This window comes from Anas acuta, chromosome Z (genome assembly GCF_963932015.1).
Source record: "Anas acuta chromosome Z, bAnaAcu1.1, whole genome shotgun sequence".
NCBI classification, from domain to species: domain Eukaryota; kingdom Metazoa; phylum Chordata; class Aves; order Anseriformes; family Anatidae; genus Anas; species Anas acuta.
In genome coordinates this window covers 20,557,878-20,570,867 of record NC_089017.1, presented here as the reverse complement: position 1 = coordinate 20,570,867, position 12,990 = coordinate 20,557,878, and the positions used below count along the sequence as shown (strand labels likewise).

The following is a 12,990-nucleotide window of genomic DNA, read 5'->3' as shown; positions in this document are numbered from 1 at the left end:
TGAGTTTATTTGAAAATGCACTCCTCCAAACAAAACAAAACAAAACAAAACCTTAAAATTTGAAGGAAATTGTGTCAGTCCCCAGAAGCATTTCATCTACTGATAAGGACAATAAACAAGTAACATTTATACTAGTGTACTACACTGGTATAAGTAGCGTTTTGAAAGATAAACCTTCTGAAAAGGAATACTTGTAACATGGAGAAGCTGATATCTTGCAAAAGAGGATTTCTTTCTATTTTTGCCCAGTTAGGCAGAGGCTCTAAATGAATTTTCCATAAAAAAATAACACAACTATTGTTGCTCTTTGGTTACAATTTGTTCTCATCTGTGTGGTTTGACGAAACGGGGTGAAGAAGTGTTGCTCCTTATGTTTACCCCACTGGGTTCCTAGTCTCTGATCTGTTTGCTGTCTCAATAGGTCTTCAGTACAGCTTTGTATATGTGGAAGGAAAGAGAGAATATTTAATCAATAGGACTAAAAACAGGGTATTTCAGGTGTTCACATTACAAGAGAAACTCTGTGAGAATGTAGGACCAGCCCAAGAAAGCAGTATTTAAGGTCATTTCAGTGGACCAAAGCGTCTCCTATTCCACGCAGAAACTGCTTTTCATCATAGCTTTTCTGCTTCTTCTGTTAGGCAGCTTGGTTGGGCATCTGTAGGAGATGCATTAATCAAAAACAGCATTGCCCATTTCAACTTTTAATTTTGATGGCTTGGTTGCCAGATCAAATGATAAAAATAGGGCTTGAATAGTGCAAACATTGCTGTGTTTCCTTGCAGGAAGTTTGCTTAATGACTGTTGTTAGCTGCTGGTGTACCAGATGAGTATCTATCACTGAGATAAATTAATTGTTTCATACAGCACAAAATCACACCATGGAGCTGGCTTGGACTGCTAGAGCATCCTTTGTAAAATTATACTGACAGCTCCTTTTATTGTATGAACTGAAATACTACTGTTGTATTCTGTACACAACACTTCTTCCTACAAATCTTCATCCACACAACTGCACGAGTATGTCTTTGTTTATAGTTCTTTTTGTTTTCTGTTTGTTTCTGTGTTACTTCCATGATGAGCAAAGCTGGCAATATCCTATATTTCTTAATAAAGAGGCAGAATACTTCTCTGTTAATGATTCACTGGTCATCAGTATTAATTCAAACCCCACTATGCAGTCTGTGAGCAAGATGTTCCTTTTAGGTAATAACAAGGATGTTTATGCATGATGCACTTTATGCTACCTGCAGCGAGAAGTACATAGCAGATAATTAGTTTGTGTTTAGTCCACATCAAAGATAAAGTACTGGCATCTATTGAAGCAGGTATATCTGAGTTGTCTCTTTTTGTATCTGCTATATATCTATAGCTTCCTTTCTTATGCTAGGAGCCTACATCAATGTTAATCCCATTCTGTGTGAATTATAAGCAATTTGAATGCTGTAGCAAAAGGGCAAGATTTTTGTTTCTCCTATGTTAGTTAAATGATAGTCCTGAAAAAAGGGGAAGTAGAGATTAATTCTGCCCTTAATTAAGATCAGGATGTATGGAGATCAAGTTTCTGAATTATTACTTGGAGGCAAGAAAAGTGATATTTTTCTGACTAGGACTTTGACATGGCTTAAATTATTTCCTCTTACTATGCTGCATTAAAACTTCTTTGACAGCAGAGATCTTTTTGCAGTAACTTTATATGTATCTGTGCTGTGGTGATTTTTTTGGTTCCCTATCTTTAATGATCACAAAACTTTCTATTGTAATGTAACAGCCATTTGCTATTTTTACGGCTAATTGTTAGTTCCTGCTGTCTAGAGCATGTCTAGAAAAAGCAACATACTATTAAGTTGATGCAGTACTCATGAGCACTGCAGAACACAAGTTACACTGTGACCTGCTGAAAAACACGTGAACAACAGGAATGTCTGAAGATGAATTGCTTCAAAAAGTTATAAGGGAGATGGGTACTTGGTTTAATCATAATGACATTCTGGTTTGTGATTCATCTACTGATAAGTACAGTGTAATAATGCATTTATGGTAAGCAAAATATTCTAACAATAAAACTAACGTGAATCATTTACTAATTTCAGGGCATGTAATGCAGTGTTTACAGCATTAGACCATTGTCAGGAAGCCATAGAAATAACCAGTGAAGATCATGTTGTTCAGGTATGGAGAAAAAAAAAAGTTAAACATTTTGTAGAATTTGAAGACAGGAATCCCAAAGAGATCTTTTCTCAGTAGTTTCTCTTCCAATTCTGTATTTTAATTTTGTTGCTGCAGTAATTCTGGATGCTGCATGTTGACACTTGCTGAATTTTTAAGACTTTTCTTTTTGTACCTTTATTTAGATGACCATTTCCAGTGAAGTAATATTACTTATAGTAAAACAGCAAATAAATCCATAGCAGCACTAGATAACCTGTTCAGTAAGGGGTTTTTGTGCTTTCTAATAACAGTTTGTATATCCCATTCTGCGTTCAACTCCTCATGTAAATTAAATGTTTCTCCATTTGCATAGTATTTTTATGTGACAAACACCAAACTGTAGGGCTGTGTGGTTATGGCTTTGGATGTATATCCTGAAATACTTAGATAGTTATGTGCAAGTAACTGTATTTTAAAAGTGTGCTCTTCTTGTTTGACAGTATGTTAATCCAGCCTTTGAACGGATGATGGGGTATCACAAGGGAGAGCTCATTGGCAAGGAACTCATTGAAATACCAAAAAGCGTTAAAAACTGTGCAGATCTTTCAGAGAGTATCAATACATTTATTAAAAAAGGAAAGGTGAGTAAAATTAAGCTTGTGCAATTTTGATTTGGATTTCCAGACTGCTTGGTTTTTAATACTCCAGGTTTAAAAACACAAGATACTGTTTTCATGAGCTGCATATGTTTGACCAGAATTCTGTTCCTCTGATTCCTAAATTTCTTTGTAAATATTGGGTACTCTCTCACAAGAGAAATATATGAAAAAATTTCACTGTCCTTTGGTAAGCAAATATCTGTTAAAGGTGGTACTATGTACATGTATTACAACATTTAACACTGTTTTAAAAATACAACCATGAAATAATATGTATTTACTACATAAAATTTATATAATAATAAAAAAATATTTGACTGCAAACTAAGTATTCTTAGACACTGTCTCTGTTATGTGTGTTTGCTTAGGAATGGCAAGGGGTTTATTACACAAACAGAAAATCAGGAGACAGTATTCAGCAGCATGTGAAGATAACGCCTGTGATCGGTCAAGGAGGGTAACTAACTTGTACAGAGCATAGTTACTTTCTGTTTTTTGGGGGTCCTTCTTTCTGCTTTCACTATTGGGGAGTTTGGCATGGACCTCTATGTATTTAGGAGCAGGGTGGTGATAGAACTACTGATTTTAACCAATGCAGAAAGAATAAGCAAAATTAAGAAGGTCATGTTGTTTACTGATGTTTGTCCATTTTGTTGTCTTGCTGGCTAAAAGGACTGTGAATTCATAACAATTGGTAGTGTTGCTCAACTAGGTACCTAAAAAATCATGTTTAGGTTGATGTTACAATACATTTTTTATGAAGTTATTCTACAGTATGCAAACTGTTAACCAGTCAGTTGGAAAGATCATCAGCTAGATGATTCTCTTGTGATCATGCTTGTATGTGCTTGCACTTTTACAGTGTATTGTGTGTACGTTGCCAAATTATACTCCCAGATGTGCAGGTGAATTCCTGCAGCAGCAAAAAAATCATGTATCCTAGGACAAAAACATAGCTGTAACACTGGAATGCTTGTTGCTCAATCAGCCGTTTGGTGTTGGTTTTGGTATCTTGTTTCTTAAAAGCATCAAGAATTCAGCTTTAAAAAAATAGCAGTGTGTGATACCATTTGGTGTGGTAACAATAGATTATTTCTGTTGCTAGGAAGATAAGACACTTTGTGTCCCTAAAAAGGCTGCGATGTACTAATGAAAACAACAAGCAGGTAACTGTTTTCCTTCCATGTCTTAATTTTCATCACTTTTACTGATTTTTTTGTTTAAGAAATTAATATAGATCACATCCTCTTTGAAAAACATTCTCATATTATCATTGCATGGTGGATCAAGCAAGAAAATTTTTGCATTTGCTTAGCCTTTTTATGCTGGACTGTTTTCCTTTTGTAGGACTGCTGAGTAGAGAACGCCTTTTATTCACTGGAACTTAGATATGACAGTGGAGTTTGTGATATTGTGGAGCAGCACAGACTATAATGCAAAGGGAGTTCAGGATTTTTTTTCTATAACTGCTCTTGCCAGTCTTATCTGACATACCTAGAGCTGATAATGACCTATGCTCAGCTGTCAAAAGGTTTGCAAATGCGTGGTTCTTGAATAAAGTATAAATTGAATAAAACATTACCTGCAAGTAGGACCTGAGATATCACATACACCACAGAAAGTGTGCTGTGGAGGGGTGTAATACAAGCCATAGTTCAAAACACCCTCAGTGATCCTTGGCTGCATTAGGCAAAGTGTCAGCAGAGGTGATCCCCTCTGTTCAGCACTGGTGAGGCCACCCCTGGAGTTCTGTGTATAGTTCTGGGCCCCCCGGTACAAGAGGGACCTGGGCACACTGCAGAGGGCCACCAAGATGATAAAGGGACTGGAACACCTCTCCTATGAGATAAGGCTAAGAGAGCTGGGACTGTTCAGCCTAGAGGCTCAGGGAAATCTCATCAATGTCTACAAATACCTGAAGGGAAGTCGGTGGTGTCCAGTGACGGGATAAGAGGTAATGGGCAAACTGCTGTAGGTGTCCCTGCCTGAGCAGGGGGTTGGACCAGGTGATCTCCAGAGGTCTCCTCCAACCTTAGCCATTCAGTGATTCTGTCACCCCAGTGTCTGCAGTCCAGGCACATATCCACCCAAGCAGGTTCTGAAATAAATCTGGTGGCATGAGAAGCCGTTCAATGTGATCTACTCCTAGTTCACTCCATCTGAAAGTGGCTCTGAAGCAAATGGTTATATTTCATGTTTTGCCTCAAAAATACTGTAGTACATGGCTTGAAGGAATTCTGGGCTTCTTTGAGCTGAGGAATGAAATCTGTCTATGGACTATAGAAGTAAGAGGTAGAAAGCAGTATGAGGTCAGAGCATGAAGAGTAGCTGGCAGCATTTTGTGGAGTGAAGATGTACTTGTGAAACATTTCCTATCATTTCCATTTTCTTTAAAACATTTTTTTTTTAGGGATGGAGTTATGAATCTTGTTTTGTCTAGAATTTAAATGTGCTTTTATCTTTCATGGGGGTAAAGACATTTGTGCATAAAAGTATGTGGAAAGTCACTATAATTCCTAATTGTCCTTTTTTCAGTATAACAAACCTATAATACATTATTGTAATACATTATTGGAAGATAATGTATTGGCACTGTTTTTTGTGCGGGCAGGTAGTATCAAGTCAACTCTGAAATCTTAGCTTCTGGAAGAACTGAAGCTTTACCACTTAAAGACAAAGCTTGAAATGTTTTAATCTTACCTCATATTTTGATCAAAACATACATTTTAGTATTGGCAACAAGGTATCGTTTACAGTAGCAGGATTTCAAAAGTGCTCAGCCTAGAGTGCAGGAGATTTTTGTAAAAGAAGTAGTGTCAATGTTACACGTATTTCTTTTTTTAAAGTCATTAATAAAACCACATAGTTCATATTGTTTCATTTACAGCTGCTTTGACATTGATTTGGGATTGAGATAGCATTTGATGTTTTGTCTGTAACATATACACAGCTGAAAGACTGGTGCAGGACAGTGTAAATGTCATACTGTTTATACAAGATCATCAGTACAAAACAATTGCAGATTTTCAGTCATCTAGGAAAAGCACCAATAGGAATATAGATAAAAGTGCTTTTGTTTTCTATTTTTAATCTCCCGGTACTTTGGATTGCTTAAGCCAGTAAGCTTAAGACCAAAATTATAGGAACATGTGTCAAAGGCCACATTCACACTCTTCATACTGTTGCACTGTTGGAAAGCACCATCAATAAATGCTTTTTAGTATTGAATCATGAGCATTTATTAGGAAATAAGGCCTGAATCCAATGGGTGTGGGCAGCCTTAGAATTCTGGTGAGCCCAGGTTGAATGAACTCTGAAGGGTTCTGAACAGAAGTAGAGATCTGCTACAAAGACTAAAGATCACAACCTAACAGAATATATGGTCTGTGAAGATTTAAGGTCCTTAACAAAAAACAAAACAAAAAAAAAGTGTGGCCAACAAAACTAAGTTTTTGTGTTTCTCTTCCATGGTGGAAGTCTCTCCTGCGTGTAGCAAGTACAGTATCAGGTGTTTCAGCATTGAATGACAGTGTCTTGAGGCTTTGGTTTGGTTTCTTACTCATTTTATATGGGTGGTATTGGTGACATATAAGAATATCTATACAATATTCATAAGACTCTGTATGATTATTTTTGTAGAGTTACTGGTATGATGGTATCAGTTGTGATCAGCATGTGGACACTGCAGGTTACACCATCTGGTGGCAAAGAGAAGTTCAATCAAAGAGAAAACATTGTGTAGCTGCCAAGCTCAACCTGAACTTTGCAGAAAAGCTTCATTTTCTGTAGCAGTTAATAGAACAGACTAAATGTCTGTTAAAGCTTGATTAAAATTAAAATGAAATTTATCGTTGAATTAGTGACAAAATAGTGTTAATAAAATGGTTCCTGGGGTTTTACATTAGCTATTGAATTTCATTCAGTTAGTTTTGTGGTAGCCTCTATATTTCTAATTCTCAGTAAACTGCAGTATTTTAAGACACAGTACTGTTGACCCATCCTGTTGAAAAGTAGGGAAAAGAGGGCAAATGTCTCACTGTGTTGACTTTCTGCATTTGTGCAATTGAAATAAATGTTTTTAGAGACTGAAGAATTAAACAGTTAATAGCACTCTGTCTGCATCTAGAGAGTTGAGGTAAGGACCATTATTTGAGCATTTGCTGAGATGTAGTCATTTTCCCTGTTCCTAATGCATTGAGGATGTGCTGTCCTTGGGTTAAATGAGACTTTATCGAAGAATAATACAGAACAGTCCCAGAAGTAGTCAAGCCCATCACAGACACTCCTGTTTTTTGGTTTTGGAGCTAGTAATCTCTTTCTTCCATTCATTTAGACCTTTCTGAAATCATCTCTATGTTCTGCTGTAAGGCAGTCCCTTTCTTTCATCTTCTGTTTTGTATCAGTACATTCCTGAAAAATAAATTTACCTCTCCCTTGACAATACAGCAGTTGGGTGAGATGATCATGTGCCTTCAGGCACTGTAGATTGCTTAGGGTGCGACAGGACGCTGCTTGATTTTTCCACGTGGTAGGGCTTGAATAAACCAAATAGTTCAGGCTTGACTTGGCATCTCTTCAGGAGACAGGCCACCTACAAACGATGAGACTTCAGCATTTCAGCCACAGCTTCTGGTAGTTGAAAGCCTACTGGAAATACCAGAATATCCTGAGCTATTGCATCTTGCTGAGCCATCTTGTCCTATCCAGATGGTGGTGTCAGTGCTCTTCATGAAGTTTTAACCTTTTGGCTCTCTGTGGTGTGATCCCATGCACTGGTGGGGGCACAGACTCTTTGTGTTGATGCACTGAAATAAGCCTGTCTGCAGGTAAAGTTGAGGACTAAATGCATGGAAAGAGTAGCAAGGGGGAAGAGGAGGCAGTAAGACTGCAAAACCTGTAACCCAGAAGGAGTTGAGGGTGATGTTTGTCATCCTGAAAGCAGTACTTGCTCTGCTCCAGGAACATTTGTTCATCCCCCACAGCCCACTCATGGTCATACTGTGCAATTTCCTAAGTAAAATACCATCAGGAGTTTGAGTGATTGAATTCCAGTGTCAGTTATTTCTTTTAGAAAGCTGGCATAGGTTCACAAGTCAGCATGATGGTGTTATATATTGAATTCTGTATGTCTGCGGTCTTTATTGCCAAGAGATCTGAAGATTAAATGAGGCTTCAGTTCTAAAATAAATCATTTGTTGCATTTAATCACACTTTAAATAGAAAGTGTTTTGTTATAAAACTCCTTTTGTTTTTGTTGTTTTTTATCATTTTGTTATACCTCTAGCCATGGGGACATCTTAAGCAGTGGAGCAAAAGACCACCACATTTCTTAACACTTTTTGTTAACACTTAATACTTCTTATTTTGCAAAATAAATCTGGAAAGACCTTTTTTGTGACAAATACAATGTTTGCAAGGTGTTTTTTTTCTCCATCATTTTTTTCCTCCACTTCAATTTGTATCCAGCTTTTGCTGAGGATTTTTAAAACTTATTCTCTCAAAAGTACCTTCTGGGGAACATTAGCCCATATGGCAGTCATATGCTTGGTAAATCCCAGAATCCATTTCCGAATACTTGCATCCTAGAACTTTCCTCTGCACTAAAAAAAAAAAAAATAAAATAGGTTTTTCTTCAGATCAACGGTAATTCTTTATGTAAGAATAAAAGGAAAACAAACTAACTATGTATTTAGTTATAGGGTGGTAAAATCTGCTATGATTCAAATTTTGATCCAAATTTCTGTTTCACTGCATCAGTGTAATTATAAGTGGCTTGAACTCAATATTCAGACACTGTATACAGGCTGAAAAACATCCTTACATTACTATATATAGTTTCATGGTTAAAAGTGTAGACATGTTCTTTGGCATTACTGACAGACTCTCTAAGGCATATCAGAGTATTAGAGATTACAGTATAATCAGAAACCACTGTAAAGAAATTTTCATGGATTTCTGTGCCAGATTTATTACATACAAAAATCAACTATATTTATGCACAGAAAATAATACATCTGAAACTGTAGTAATTTTTTGTACAGAGGAGATCTATGAATGTGAATTGACTTTCATGTGACTATTTGCATGTGCTGAAGCCTGGCTAATGATTAATTCTGCCTTTATGAATTGAGACCTGGAAGGATAGAGTCCAGTGTTTGCATGTATGTAAATTTATAATGGAGGTGTTTTTTTCTCTTCTTAAGAGCATACCAGTTCAAGATAAACCATGTAACTGCTCTCATAACTTATCCTACATCTCTCTTTCAGGTCATGGCTACAGAAGGAGTAAGAGAGTATTCGTGGATTTATTTATTTATTTATTTTATTGGCGTACTTAGAGGAATGTGCCAAGGTTTTCTTACAGCTGGGGAGCAGAGGTAGATATCCAAGGACTAAATGCAGATCCAGTTTGGGACCAGAATGAGCAGTTCAGATGAGTTGTATCAGTTCACAGAATCACAGAATGGTTTGGGTTGGAAGGGATCTTAAAGACCATTGAATTTGAACCCCCTACCATGGGCAGGGACACCTCCCATGCAGGGACTAGGCTGATCCAAGCCCCATCCAACCTGGCCTTGAACACTTCCTAGGATGGGGCATTCACAGCTTCTCTGGGCAACCTGTGCCAGTACCTCACCAATCCCTGAGTAAAGAATTTCTTCCTTATATCTAACCTAAACCTACCCTCTTTTAGTTTAAAGCCATTCCCCCTTGTCCTATATCTACACTCCCTGACAAAGAATCCACCCCCCAGCTTTCCTGTAGCCCCCTTTAGGTACTGGAAGGCAGCTCTAAGGTCTCCCCAGAGTCTTCTCATCCCCAGGCTCAACAGCCTCAACTCCCTCAGCCTGTCCTTACATGAGACGTGTTCCAGCCCCTTGATCATCCTCGTGGCCCTGATCTGTACTCATTCTAGTATGTTCATATCCTTCCTGTGGGGGGGGGACCCAGAGGTCAGCGCAGGGCTCCATGTGGGGTCTCAGAAGAGCAGAGCAGAGGGGCAGAATCACCTCCCTCCCCCTGCTGGCTATGCTGCTTCTGGTGCAGCGCAGGGTACGGTTGGCTTTTAGGGCTGTGAGCACACATGGCCGGCTCATGTTGAGCTTCTCATCAACCAACATCCCCAGGTCCTCATCAGGGCTGCTCCTCATCAGCTCCAACTGCTCAGGGCTGCTCTCCATCCATTCTCCACCCACCTGTATTTCACCATGTTCACCATATATGACAAGCTTCCACAACCTTACTCTACTGAGACTTACTTCTCTGAGAATTCCTGCTTGATTTTAAGAGAGGTGTTTAAGCTTTTGAAATGAGTTTTCTGAGGGAGAGTGGTCTCTTGTACTGCTTTGAACAACATTTATATGGAACATTAGTGCATAATTTCCCTTTCCTTTCTTTAATTCTTATTCAATACAGTAAACCACTCCTTAATTCTGTTTGCTTTTCCTTTCCATTCACTTCTCTTTCTTTTTCACCCTCTTTATCTCCTGTCCCCAACAGCAAAAAGGAAAACAAGGTGGAAGGGGTTCAAGATTGATGGAAAAAAGAATTTGTATGATTTCTTTTCTATCTTTCGTAAATAATTCCTGTAGCAACTCTACAGCATACTGTGTCTCATATGGACACAAAGACTGCAAAAGTGCAACCTTGCTTTTCTTTGCTTTTAACTCACTTGTTGCAACCATAGTTTTGCAATCTAGTGCTTTGCTAGAGGCAGACAGGCAATGGATTTGGTCAAAGGAATGATCCACCATAGGTTAGGTGACTGTACTGAATTCCAAAATGTGATGTGTAATGTAAAACCTGCAAGTGCAGTACTGCACTGTGCTTATTCACCTGAAGTAGATGATAAATATACTTTCTCTAGTGACTACAGTAAAAAATGAAATAAGAGTGATGTGTTGTTTTTAGTCCTTTTCAGTGTCTTTATTAGCTCTAAGTAAGTAAATCCTGTACTTTTAGAGAGAAGATTTGGGGAACCAAAAGTTCTGTTCAGTTTTTCTATTGACAGCAAAATACTTTATTGTAATCACAAAACAAAGGAATGGGGTAAAGTGATCAGTGTGTAATAAACTATAATGTATTGGGCAGACTGTGCTTTGGTTTCTGAGCAAGATGGAAAAGCAAAGAAGCATTTAATCTCCTGTTGTATTACCAAGCAACAGGTGTAAACTTTAAGATGATGGAAAAGTCCTACTTAAATTTTAGGAAAGACTAAAGTATCTATCAAAATGTTCAGGTGTTTCAGAAGCACAAGATAATAAGATTTTATATTTAACTTCTTCATTCATGGGTGTGATTAAAATTTACTTAGAAACAAAGATCTGATGAATAAGACCTGTCTGCCCCTTAGTGGCTGGAGTGTTGCTTTTGTAACTGCCCAGTGTATCACTATTTCACGAAAGAGTGCGTGCAAACTTAGCTTAGAGAGAACCAAGGAAATGGTGTTAAAAATACTTGCAGAGTGCAAAAATGAGTAACATCTTAGGATTATTTTTTGTTTCTTTTTGCATTTATGCATGGAATCATGTGCAATTTGTACTTAAAACTTTATCTAAAATGGAACATCAGTTCTCTTACAGACATGGGTATTAAATAGCAACATGCTGATAGTATTTAAAAGCACTATTGTTTCTGTGATTTCCTGCATTGAATGTCTGTTTACTTTCATATTATTTCTCCATGTCTAGTTACACCCAAAGAAGAGTCTTTGAGATTTCTTTTTAATAACTGAACAGAAAATATTGGTTAAGGACAGTGTTGAATGTAGCCCTTTTTTAAATCTTTTTGTGTTCTTTTCCCTTACAAACATGTTTTACTCTTGGTGCATCTTCAGCTCTGCAAGAGTCACCACGATAAGAAGTGTACAGGAGACAATTCTCAGCCAGGTTAGACTACTATCATTTACCTTTATACACTTGAATGTTTGAAGTTGTGACTAGGTTCTTTGCTGGTATGATATGTTGTCTCTACCCTCTGTTGAGTCTGTGATCAGAGAAGATGGACAGTGACTGATGCCAGCTGCTCAAATGTTGTACAATGATTCAGGCTTGTAGCAGGCAACAATAATTTGATCTACTGTAGAGATCTCTTGCATTAAGATGCACTGCTCTTCATTGTATTAAAATACCATGTCTGAACTGAAAGCTGATGTGTCTTGTCACTCCTTACTGTTTGAAATAAATGTGGAACTGTGCTGATTTATGCCAGCAGATCTGCCGAAGTGTTTCAAAGTTTAGGACCTGCCAGCAGGGGCTGTTAGTTTTGGCCCAGCACGAAGCTAAGAAGTATGTCTGTAGCGCCCAGGCTACAAGTAGTCATAGACAGTCAGCATTGAGCGTGATGGTGGTGTTGTGAGGTGTCTGCACGACCTTTGCTCTTTGTCTCAGGCAGCTTTGCTTGCTTGCAGACAGCACATTTAAGATCTTGATCGAAAGCTACCTGCAGAAGTTACTAAAGATAACTTTGGGAAGGAACGTAAGGGGATAATTACATCTTCCAGTGCTGTTTGGAGTAACGGTCTTCCCTGAAGAAAGAGACACTAAAGGCCAATTTAAAATTTGTAATGGTCTTCTATTGATCTGACCTAGATGCAGCGCTGCTGTCTCATTCTGAGAAAGCATGTTCTTTCAGTCTGTTACCTTTTAGCACCCAAGATCCTTCTCACAATAAAATACTGGGCAACGTTGCTGTGCATTGTCAATCATCTTCTTATTTTCACATACTAAGGGTGTGGGATGTGACTGCTTGACATCCCTTGCTTTTGAAGTAGCATAAGAGTAAGAAGAAGCATTGGAGAACTTTGTGGTGCAGAACAATAACCACCAGAGAGGGTGGGAGTGGGGAGAAGAGACAATGTTTGCAACTTACTACCCTCATTGCCAGTGTTGCCATTAGAACTGATCCATGGTGTGTTAAACTGCTCCTGTGTCCTTGTAATAAATGCATTTCTTCCTTCCCACTGTTTCTTTTCTGGCAGTGGAGTCCGCTGAAAGGGGAAGGAGAGAATGCCTGTGAATTAAGTTGCAGAACACTTGTTACTAGTTAACACGTTGTTATTAGTGTACTAAGGTGCTTTACAAGTTGTGGTGAGGCATTTAGATTTGCTCATTATTGTGAGGGATTTCAGCAGGAGTGGGAAGCCACATCACATGAAGTGAGGTTGATGATTTCAGAGCAG

The 12,990-nt window shown here is 38.1% G+C and overlaps 1 protein-coding gene across 6 annotated transcripts in view; it reads left to right on the top strand.

The window, feature by feature from the left end:
- Nucleotides 1-12,990, top strand: part of PDE8B (phosphodiesterase 8B) — a 95,334-nt gene that overhangs the window by 65,990 nt on the left and 16,354 nt on the right. For all 6 annotated transcript variants that reach the window (XM_068666471.1, XM_068666476.1, XM_068666475.1 and 3 more), the window contains 5 exons: nucleotides 2,094-2,172; nucleotides 2,652-2,792; nucleotides 3,179-3,267; nucleotides 3,916-3,976; nucleotides 11,647-11,698. In XM_068666471.1, the coding sequence (XP_068522572.1) occupies nucleotides 2,094-2,172; nucleotides 2,652-2,792; nucleotides 3,179-3,267; nucleotides 3,916-3,976; nucleotides 11,647-11,698 (422 nt within the window). The remainder of the gene's footprint in view (nucleotides 1-2,093; nucleotides 2,173-2,651; nucleotides 2,793-3,178; nucleotides 3,268-3,915; nucleotides 3,977-11,646; nucleotides 11,699-12,990) is intronic.